Here is a 12,426-nt window from a genome sequence, read left to right on the forward strand (position 1 = left end):
AAAAAACACAAGTGTTTGGTCCACAACCAAGCACAAAACAGTCAAGTTAAGAGATCTTGAGGTAAGACACGCAGCCGAGACCTCCAGGAACTCAAAACGAACACGAGCATGGATGATCACCGAGTGTTCAAATGGTGACGTCCAAGTCTTGAGGACGGTCAAAAATGGGGTGTCTACAGCACCTGATCATAATCTCCATAGAATCACAACATCCTCACATGATTATTTCAAAAATTTCTTTAAAGACATTGGTTTTCTAACACAACTCCCGAGACATCAATTACATCATATCCCTAAACACTTATTGCACTTGGGTACATCAACAATCAACTCTAAGACAATTAGCTCCATCAAACTTAAAAGCATACACCACTTGGCTACATATCCCAAATGTCATCTCACAAGTCACTATATATATATTTTACTACTAAAAATTCAATCAAAAAGCGCAACCCCAATCAAATTTAAACTCATTCTAATCTATCTCAAAATTATTTATCTCATTTGCCCTCTTAGGATTTGCGGCAAAATTATGAATAAAACAAACTCTCTAGGAAACACATTTCTTACTACACACTATAATTTCTATCATGCTAAGACCACGTTTATTCCCAAACACATACAAAATAGTTGCCCTAATGCCCATCACTAACCTCACAAGTAACCCATCAAGCAAGTGAAACAATCCAACTATAACTAACTTCGTCTATCCCAAAAAAAATTAGAACTAGTTTTACGTGTTCTAATGTCAACAATCCAAAGCATATTATCTTAGATTACTTTAATCATCATTAAAGTCACAACCAAACCATATATTATAATAAGGTTAATCTCTAACTTATTCTACTTCTAAGATTTTTCATCTAGTCCACTTCCACAAACTTGATATAAAATTGAAAAATAATTAACTCCTCATAATAACAAACCAGTCGCTACACAACACAAACTCTACTATTTTAAAGTCACATTTACACCCATAATCATACAAATCGGTGAACCTATGCTTCAATACTAATTCCACAACATCTTGACCAATCATCCCGGCCATATTACTCTAGCTTACACCTTCTTCCTGGGGAAAAGGTATCCTCCTATATGAGAACACCCCAGGCACCCCAAGTGCCTCTATTACAGCCTCTCCCGCTTTATGACCTCTAATATACGAGACAGAATTTAGCTCAGAAGTAAGTACCCCACACTAGTTCTAACACGTTGCATACGGATTAAACATAAACCTATACATGTATCTACATCACATAAGGCAAACCATATAAGCACATAGTCACATAAGCACATACAGAACTTCTATCTAGATAATGATTATCCCATGACATTGCTAGAGTTCCAATCAAAAATAGCAGTGATCAGGTGCTCTTCCAACTGGACTTCCACGAACTCACAGACCGAATCAACATCTCAAAAATCAAACCTCATACCCATATAATCACATAAGCACGTTAACACACAGCACCTCATCATACAAATATCTCTATCAAGCGAGATAAACCCACTTTGGTACTAACCACTCTCCACATACCCAAAGTATTCGAACCCGGTACGCTCTGATACCAAGTTGTAACGTCCCCCAAAATAATAAAATAAAGATAACTCATATGCGGAATAAATATGAGAAACAACATACTTTCATATATCAGAGTTCACTATTTAACAACCAGTTAAATGCCATGTAGGCTTACATCTTTTCAAATCATTGCTTGGTTACATAAAGTGAGTCCTGCTCATTACATCTTAAGCCCTCGGCTTTACAAATAACAAACATACACACATAAGGCATAAATGAGAAGCTCTTGCTTCCTGAAAGTCCATCCATGCTATTGCCTTCGAGAAAACATCTCACCTGCACTTGAAAATGATATTCCCGTATAAAGTGAGCCAACAGCCCAGTAGAAATAATCTAACAATTTATGAGGTTTAGCAAAGGTATAAATACCACGCACATAAACAATACCGATATGGAAGCATCCACAAGGCCTGCATATCCATATGCCACTAAAACCATTCTTATTCCATTTTCCTTCAATTCACTACCAGTTCATATATGCTACTCAATTCATGAGTTAAATTCATTATCTTTCAACACCCAAAATGAGACTACAACTCAACGGTTTTTCAATTAGGCAAAACATACATAAACACTTCAATCTTGCCATTTTACGGATATTTCGTCCGAAGGAAGCGGCACCCATTTATATATAAAATTTCGGGTCTTTCACCCAGGACACTCCGGCCAACTTGCTTTAAATGGAATCCATCCCCTTTCTCCTCTCGAACAAATATACATATGCAATGTATTTCTAAACATAATCACATATGGAGTACATCCCCTATCTCCTCCCAATAAACATACAAATACAATGTATTTGTAAACATAATCATATATGGAGTACATCCCCTATCTCCTCCCAATAAACATACATATACAATATATTTATAGCACGGTCATATTCAATGACAACCAACAATAGATTAGCATTAAATCGCCTAATCCTCATACAATTTCTACAACAATCATGACTTTCCTCCACCGATAGCCCAATACATTTATTTCTAGACATATATTAAATCTCAAGATAATAATTATTTAAAACTTCCAAATGTGTGAGATAATACATATCCAATTTCACCACCTATATAAATAACCATCCAATTTAACATATTCAATGTTAATTCCAATTATTTATACAAAATAATCATTTTATCAAATTAGGGCAAAAGTTCCCCTTTTTCCAATATTGACCCAAACACCCAAAATCAACTATTTTGGTACACCAAGATCTTATATTCAAACCCCATACTCATTTATATCTTATACATCAAAAACCCCTCTTTTCATTTCACACCAAAATCTTAGATTTTGTCCAAACCACAACCAAATCTCATCATCTATACACAATAGCAAATAACTAAGCTAAAAGCATATTAGAGTGTAGAAAATCCCTACTTCAAGCTAGAAGAGGAAACAAGCCAAAAATCCAAAATTTTGATTTTGCCAGATTTTGATCTCCACCGATCAAAATGTTGCTCTCACCAAGCTCTTCACTTTGGCCTCAAGAACTTCAATTTCTTAGCATCCAGTCCAGATGTAACCTCACAAAGAATGAAATTCTAGTAGCTCGAATATGGATTGAGAAATGGTACTTCTTTTTAAAAGCTTAAAGAGTCTCAATTTCTGAATTAAACATCTAATTCTTCAACCATCAATATCCCTACTCAATTTCGTTCTCTGACAAAATTAAGTGCCAAATAACTAGCATACACAGTCACAGGGAGTGAAATAGACCATTGATGTTTGTTTACTTTTCTTCAATTAATGACTATCCAAGTCCCATACAGTCCTTCGGAAAATAACAAGAATACACACTGAATTAAGGATCGCTCCACTTGAATTTCTTCAAAGGATATACACTGTATCCTTGTGTATCATAATTTTATCGTCCCCGAGTTTCTCTAACAAAAACATGATCTCTGCTAGCAGAGTTGCCACTCCTCCACCAGCTGAGGTGAGCATATCAAGCAGGTTGAAGTTGAACACAATAACTTCAACTCAAATTGGCTTGACGAGTGACCACCCCATAGTAGACTCTCATTGCCAAAATCACCACAAATACGAAACCAAACACCATCCCAGCAATGGCACCTGCTCCCACTCGTCTCCCACCCATTTTCGGTCCTGTTGATTTGCTCTCATATGCCAGTGCTGATTCCACTGTAGCTGCTAGAGCCAATGGTGAGCAAATTGTTGCTACACATGGGTATCGGGAAATGGGCTGATCATCATTAGTGTTTTGGTAAAAGAAATCAAATGCTGATGATGAGAAAGTTGTGGGGTTCTTATAAGCAAACCCGTGTGGAGCTTGATCTTGAGCCCTGAGACCCATCAAGCTTCTCAAACTTCTTTACCCAATCCTCCATCATGCATCCTTCCCGAAATATAGTAATTTGACTTCTCCAATTGATGAAGTACTGAAAGAGTTGAATACCACGAGAATTTTTATTGCCAACAAAACTCAGCAAGAGTGCCAAGTACTCTGCAGCAACATGTTCTTTACTTGATTAGCCCGTTTGTATGCATATCAAGTCGCAGAAAGGAAATATGACCAGAGGCAACTCCATAATCCAGCACTGGCTCGGCTTCATGTGTCACTGAATTAAACTACTACACTCTTGTACCTGTATTGTGTTGTGTGCAATTATGGGGGGCCATACACTCTCTTTAATCAATCATTCTCCACCATCTTGTTTTTCTGACAAAAAATGTTTGAGGGCCCGAAATCGTTTGGCTCGAAATTGGCTCGAAACCCAAAATGACGTCGTTTTGAATTCTCTTACCGGTAACATGTAATAAAATTCTCTTACCGGTAAGATAATTCAAAACGACGTCGTTTTGGATTCGGGGCAAATTCGAGCTTGAAAAGTTCAAGCCCTGTAGCAGCGTTGTTTTCTGACCATGCCTCCTCCCTCCTATCATTCTCTCTTTGTTTTATAGTCCACCGAAAGAGTAAAATAGACAGCCCATGTGTATGCTTTTGTTCCCTCCCCTCATGCACATTACTTATCTCTCTATGTTATCTCTAAATAAAATAATATCCCAATTACCACCCCACTGAAAACATCATCATGCTTTAATATATCCCACCCATAATCCATCATCATATATTCTATTTTCCATCAAACCCATCTAACTATCTTTTCATTTGGCAAAAAAAAAAAAAAAAAAAAAAAACGTTGGGTCATTACATTTGTTATCCTAACTTAGTCGATACCCCTTCGTAAAAACATTGTATTTGATTATAAATCTTATTCTGACTGCTAAAATCAGTATATTAGGGGGCCTTATTAGGGAATCATATATTTAACTAAAAAGTCAAAGATTCACTACAAAAAGTCAATATTTTTTTGCACATTTTTTTCATAAAAAATTAAAAAGTCACTAAAAAATTCAATTCCCAAACTAGCTCTTTTTTTCACTATTTCTCTATTTCCATAGTTTTCTCATTTGCTATATATTCCTTTAAAATAAAAGATTAAAAAAAAATTGAGACAATTAAAATATATAAGGAAAAAAAATTAAAAACCAAGAATACCTACGTGATTTTGACTTTGTTGGATAATAATATTTTTATTTAAACATGCTATTATTTAATATATATATATATATATATATATGTGTGTGTGTGTGTGTGAAGCCACAAAACAAATAAATAAATATGTATTTGAATTGGGTATATCATTGGACCCGAATTAAAAAATGAAATGTATTTATTTTTAATAAATTATGCATAATTTTATAAATTAAATTTTAAGTAACTTTTAAGATGACTACATTTTAATATCAAATCTATAGGTATTATATGATGTGACATTTTATATGACACTAATTACATAGTTGATGGACCTTATATGGTATATGTGGTTAGTGCTATGTGCCACAACAGTCATTATAGTATTATTAAAATTTTATTTGATACTATTTTTTTTTTTAAAAATGTTTTAAATATGTATAATTAACATTTTATAGCGATCCCGGGTTTACCCTTGTTGTACAGTGATCCGGACATGTGTCTGTAGATGTTGGTAGTTGTTTATTATCTTGTTTGCATCCTCTTTACTTTGTGTATTGAGTTATAGGATGTGTTGGGCAGGTTTGTTACAGGTTGGTTGTGTTTTGGAACCTAGTGTTGCTGCCCAGATTTTTTGGACCTTCGCTCGAGCGAGGAGTTGGTCGCTCGAGCGAGAGTTGAGTTCGTGTCTGGTGGATCGAGCCAGAGTGGCTTCGCTCGAGCGAGCGATTGCGTCTGGTCCTGGACCTGAGAGTTGCATTTCTTGGCTCGAGCAAGCTTTCTTCGCTTGAGCGGTCTGGCTTGTTCTTCGCTCAAGCGAGAAGTCTGTCGCTCGAGCGTGCTGGTTGCTGACCTGAGGGTTTGAGTTGTTGGCTCGAGCGAGCATTCTTTCGCTCGAGCGTACTTCTGAGTTTTTGGCTCGAGCGAGAACTTCTTGGCTCGAGTGAGAGTTTTCTGTGTCTGGTCGCTCGAGCGACAAAGGCTTCGCTCGAGCGAGCGTGTTTTATATCAGCGAACAGTAGCGTTTTTGAACATCACTTTTCCACTTTCCTTTTTGATCAAACCCTAGATGCGAGACCCTCTCTCTCTAAACTTACACTCTCTCTAAGATTTGATCTCCCTAGAGTGTGAATCTAGCCTAGGGCCTTTGTTAAAAAGATAGAGGGCATTGAGAGCTTTGTTTTAATCTGAAAAAGTTGGGATTTGGAACACGTTGATCTTCGAGTCTTCATCTCCTTTTTGGCTCAAACTTCGAGGTAGGGATATCCTACTCCTCTCTATGGATTTTGTCTTTAAATTTTAGTATTTTGAGATGTTGGGGTTGGTTTGGTAATTTGGTGAAAGTTTGGGGCTTTTGTGTTATTTTACAAAAGTTGAGGTTTTATTCATAATAAACCTAGAAGCATGCTTGGTATAGAGAAGTGGAATAAATGTTGAATCATTGGTGAAAATGGGACCTAAAGGTTGAAATGTTAATTATGGATAATGACCTAATTACATTGTTTGATTAATTGGGATAATTAATTGTGAGAAATGAGGAAATGAAATGAGATTGTTGAGATTGGGAATGCAAAAGGGGTAAAGGGTGTAGTTGAATTATTTATCACTCACCGGAATGAAATGTTGATTGAATATCCATTGTGCATTTATTTTCTGTTTAGAAATAACTGCTTTGGGCTATCGGTGGAGGATAGTCGTGATTGTTGTAGACAATGCATGATGATTAGGCAAACGGAAACTAATCAATGGAATGTGTCATGAAAATTGACGGTTGTTAGAATACATTAACTGTATGTATTGAGTGATTGTATATAGAACCAATGTGTTTGTATACGTTATGTGTAGAGGAGGAGATGGGGGATGTACTCCGCGGTTTAGGGGAAGATGAGGGATGTACCTCTAAACCGGATAGTGTTGGGAGAAGATAGGGGATGAACTCCATAGATACAGCTCATATGCTTGTCTAGAGAAGTGAAGATAGAGCTCATATGCTTATCTTTGTGAAGTGTGGATATAGCTTATATGCTTATCTGTGAATGTGGATATTGTTGTTATACATATCTGTTGAGAATGTGGGTAGAGCTTATATGCCTATCTGTTGAAAAAGGGAAAATGAAAGGTAACTTGGACTCATAAGTCGTATGACATAAATATGTCATTTATGTGAATGTATCAGTGTTGGCCATCTATCAATTGCTAATCTTTTAGTCATTGTCCATGGTTGGTTTAGTGTATTTCTACTGGGCTGTGGCTCACCTTATATGGGAATATCATTTTCAGGTACAGGTAGCATGCCACCTCCAAGGACATAGCTTGGGAGGCTAGAGGCGGACATACTTTTGTCGTTTTACTTTTTGATGTATTACATGTAATTTCAAGCCAAGGGCTTAATGTGTAATGAGTTAGTACTCTTTTGTTGTAACCAAGTGTTAACTTGGAAAGCTGTAAGCCCATAGGACATTTGCTTTTGTTGTTAACATGTAATACTTATGTAATGGAATTTTGATAAATGGAAGAATGTGGAACTTTTACATATCAATGCATGTCTTATTTGATGGGTTTAATGTTATTATTTTGAGGGCGTTACACATTTCGTTTTAAAATTTTTATCTAAAATATTTTGAATTCAAATGTGATTTGACTTAAATATAATTAAGATTTTATTTTGAACTTTTTATGTAAAAGTTTTTAAGATTTTAAATTGGAAAATTTAGCTAAAATCCCTATATTGGACCCTTATTTGGTAAAAGAAACAATTCAATTTATTTTATTTCATAAACTCCCTCAGGAGGAGATGCATAATTAAGTAGCGTCAAAGTAAAAAAAAAAAAAAAAATCTTAGACAATATTGCCAGAGTAACATGTTACTGTCAAACAAAGTAACATATTACTGTTTACATCAATTTCGATAGTAATAATAAATATATATATATATATATATATTATGAATTTCGTAGTCAATATGGATCTTATTTGATAGATCTTGATAAAAAAATTGTAAAAATACTAATTTTATTAAAAATTGACATATAGATCAAAAGTTATATTATTTTAAAGTTTAGTATTTTGATAATAGTAATAAGTGTTGAACTTTTCAACGAAAACTTTGTGTGTTTATCTTTAATGCATTAAAATTTTATTATGAAGGGGTTTTAACCAAATCCCTTTTTAATTAGATATGGTTAGATATATCAATAGTTTTGTAACATGGGTATTTCATAATTTTTGAAAAGTAAAAATTTTGACTTTCTAAAAAAAAGAGTAAAAATTTTGAGAAATTTTAATTTTTAATTTCAATCTCCTAGAGTCTCTTAGATAAAAATAATAATAATTTATGGCATAAATAAATTGAATTATAATAATTCAATTTTTTTTAACGGAAGATACCTGGATGTTTAGATGATAATTATCACATGACATGATAATTTTTGTCCAAGACATGGGTAGATACTTCCGATATTATACCAATGAATTTTTTTTTTTTAAATTATATCTCAATCAAGCTATCTTTACCAGCTAAATTCAAATAGATAGATAGATACATATTTTATAATTAAAACTTTTGTTAAAAGATTATGAGTTAAGAAAAGTTTAAAAGATTATCATACTGATGAATGACTCAATAATGATTTTTTTTTTTTTTGTAATTTCAAAATATTTAAATATTTGACTTAACTGCTATATATATATATATATAGAATGTTTTAAAAGAGTTAATATCAAATATCAATTATAACACTACAAGAATTTACACAATTGGCGATCACTTTTGCCGACCAAAAAAATTTTTGTCGCAAAAAAATGATATTTGGCGACCAAATATTAATTAGTCGCGAATGATCATTATTTTTGGCGACCAAATATTATTGGTCGCAGAAGGTTATATTTTGGCGACCAAAAAATGAGTTGGTCGCAGAAAGTGATATACTTTTGCCGACCAACTACAAATTTGGTTGCAGAATGTCACATATTTTTTGGCGACCAAAAATTTGGTCGCCAAAAACTTATTTTCAGCAACAAAAAAAAATTAGTCGCCAAATTAGTACTTTTAGCGACTAATATTTTAGTCGCCGTTGATTGAGATTTGGTGACTAAAAACTTTTGTTGGCGAAGGTACATTTTCTGCGACTAATATGGTATTTTGGTCGCCAAAAGTTTGGGAGGGAAATTTGATTTTCAGTGGGGCGGGATTTGAATTTTCGTTCTCTCAATCGGTGCCCACTCTCTCTACCAAGCCTCACTGCCAAGTCTCAGCCTTTCTTTCTCTCTTTCTATCTATTTAGGAATCCTCCTCCACATCTTCTCTTTCTCTCTCAAAAAACCCCCATATTCAGTTTTGTATGGCAGTTCGCTTGCTAGCATACGAGGTAGCTGACCTCTGCCTAGGCAAGCTGCCTCTCAAATCTCTCTCAATCTCCGCCACCGTGGCCGACGCCTTGTCCGCCCTCAAATCCTCCTCCGACACCTGCCTCAGCGTATGGACCTGTGACCACTCCAAATCCGCCGCCGAGGAGTGTCGCTGTGTCGGAAAAGTCTGCATGGTCGATGTCATTTGCTACCTCTGCAAAGACGAAAACCTCTCTTCTCCTTCCTCTGCTCTCAAATCCCCTGTTTCTGTCTTGCTCCCCAAACTTCCTGGTCTCGTCAGAAACGTCGAACCCTCTTCCAGGTAACCCATTAACATTTCAATTTTAATCTGTTTTTGTTTGTATTTGCTTTGGTAGATTGCTTGATGATAGGTTTTTCAATGTGTAGAGGGTTTTCTCTAATGTCCTCTACATGTTCGATAAATTGCCTCAAAGAATTGACTCCACAATTCCACCCAAGAATCTATACATGTTTTAGGGCTTCCAATTTTTGTAAATCATGTTAATTATACATACACTTCCCAATTTTTGTAAGTCATGTTAATTATACATACACTTCCCTTTTTTCTGTCTCAATTTGGCCTTTTCTGAAATTTTGGACTTGTTTACAAGTTGATTTTTATGTGTTTGGGTAAGCAGGTTCGTTCTTGGGGATGCATACATTGCATTTGAGTGTTTCAAAACTATCAATTAATTTTTTTTTAGTTGTTCTGTTACATTTGGGGCCATAGTGGCTGCTCTGGAGCTAAGTAAGAACAAAAAGATTAGATCAATATATTGTACGTTAACATCCAAGTCAATTAGCTTTTTTAAATTTTAAATTGTAATTGCTTCCTTTGTCGTGCTTTTGTCTTGTTTATTATAGACATATTTGTGACACGAGGATATATCTTGCAATCACTGCTGGTTTTATGCAAGCCATATTTAAAAAAGTTTAAAGAAAAAAAAGAAGTTAACATGGTAAAAATTATGCTATTTGCAATTAGATTAAGTTATATCCCTTTGTTATTCTCCCTTCCCAACTAACATGTAACCCCCACAAACTTTTTTTGACGTATACCATGTGACAAAAAAGAAAAAAGATGAAGAAAAGATTAAGCTATATTTATGTATATATATTCATAGGTAAACAATTCAATTAAAGGTTCTAGAAATGGGGTTCAACATCTACATAGTAGGGGTATTAAAGAAAAGCTAGCTATATCACATCAACAAAAGAATTTTTATTTTTTTATGAAATCAATAGAAGCGACTAAATAGTCACAAAACTTCTCATGTAACCAAAATACTAACCATGTTGGAATGCCACTACACATGTAACACCAATTAGGAAGCATCTCACCCGCTTTCCCAAGGTGTCCAAAGTCAAGATGGAATCTAAGGTTGCAATCCATACAAACACCTTCATGTGAACCCCAACTTTCTTGATATTGTCCCATGCAATGACTTGTCAGTGGTACCCGTTGAATCCCATTTTAGCGATTTAACAGATAATCTCTCACCATTAGCTTTCCACACCATCCTATTCTCCTTTGGCCATGCACTATTCTCCTCATAAAGAATGTGAATGAGTCACCCACTGCCTCCAAATTCTAATAATGTAAATACTATGATGTATTAGTGATCCTTATGTAGTTTGAGACCCAAGGCATCCTTATCCACTGCAATCTGAAACTAGTCGGGAAAAGCCCTACCGATAAGGGAACATCCCCACATTAGGTCATGCCAGAATTTAACTTTCCTACCATCTCCAGGGATGATTTCCCACGTCTTCTAGAATACATATAATGTATATGGCTTTTCAAATAACAAAATGTGTATATGGCGTATATGAAGTGCTACTGCATTTATTCAATATGCATTTCAGTTGCTTATGGAAGCCTGGAGTTCTCATCCAGTAGTGTTATATGCAGTAAGACATGAAAATTCTAATGCCTCTTTCCTAAGTGACCTTCATGTCACTTGATGCATCATATGTTGGATTTTGTTTATTGCAGGGATAATTTCCTGTCAAAGGGGTTCAAACTGGTTCTGTAAGCTACTGGAAGAAGAAGTAGAAGAGGTGCTATATGTTGGAGAGGTAAGTTAATAAATTATTTTTGTATTTTACATTAATGCTCTTAATTGGTCATAATGCTTATTCATAAGTGTTATATGTATAAATGATATTCTGAATACATAAATTACTTATCCAAAAAAAAATTATGAATATAAATGGAATTAGATGATTTTGTCCAATCCGATGCTAGAGAAATGTGGAGTTCTTTGAGCATATGAAGAAGGCCCCCCTCCCCTTCCCCTTATGTCCTTACTTTCCATCTTTTAACAGTACTGTCTATTTACCTATTTAATTACCCAAACCCTTCATTATTTAATATAACAAATCTTGTTTCCTTTAGGGTTGAAGTTGTACTATGGGGCAAGAGTTTTGTATTAGGAAGGTTATGTTTGCAAGGAATGAAATAAGATGTGAGGTGTTTTTTTTATAATATCTAAATTCTTTGTGAAAAAATAGAGTAGATTAAGTTTAGTGGTGAAAAGAGTAGCATCTTTACTTATGTCTTCAAAGGTATGCTAACTATGGTTTTTGCCCATTTGAGCCATTGTCTATGATAATAGCGTGCTTTCCTCCTGCTTAGTTCCTTTAAGTCTATTTAATTTGCTTGTTTTGTTGTTCGTCCAACTTTTTGCTTTGATTGGGAGAGATCAGGAAGAAGGAATAGGTGATTGTCATGTTAAAATACTTTTTTTGCTGTATGCTGCAAAACATTTCCATTAGTATGCATCTCTGAAATTTATTTTGCTGGGTTTCATGATAAGGAAATGTGAATGAACTTTTGTAGACAGTTAAACAGTATATATTAATGATCCTCTTTTGATTTTCTATTAACTTTGGATTTTGGCAACAACTTTCAGATTATATATATTGTGGGAGTTGTACTATGTTTGATTATGGTAGGATATAACATTGAATTATT

General features: G+C 34.7%; 1 protein-coding gene across 1 annotated transcript; it reads right to left on the reverse strand.

The window, feature by feature from the left end:
* Positions 1 to 3,560: 3,560 nt before the first annotated feature.
* LOC114311363 (uncharacterized) lies at positions 3,561 to 3,899 on the reverse strand. The gene has a single exon (XM_028257507.2). It carries the CDS (start codon positions 3,897 to 3,899, stop codon positions 3,561 to 3,563), a length of 339 nt encoding a protein of 112 aa, XP_028113308.2.
* Between the last annotated feature and the right edge of the window lie 8,527 nt (positions 3,900 to 12,426).

Source organism: Camellia sinensis, chromosome 13 (assembly GCF_055761805.1).
Source record: "Camellia sinensis isolate YWXY chromosome 13, ASM5576180v1, whole genome shotgun sequence".
Taxonomy (NCBI): domain Eukaryota; kingdom Viridiplantae; phylum Streptophyta; class Magnoliopsida; order Ericales; family Theaceae; genus Camellia; species Camellia sinensis.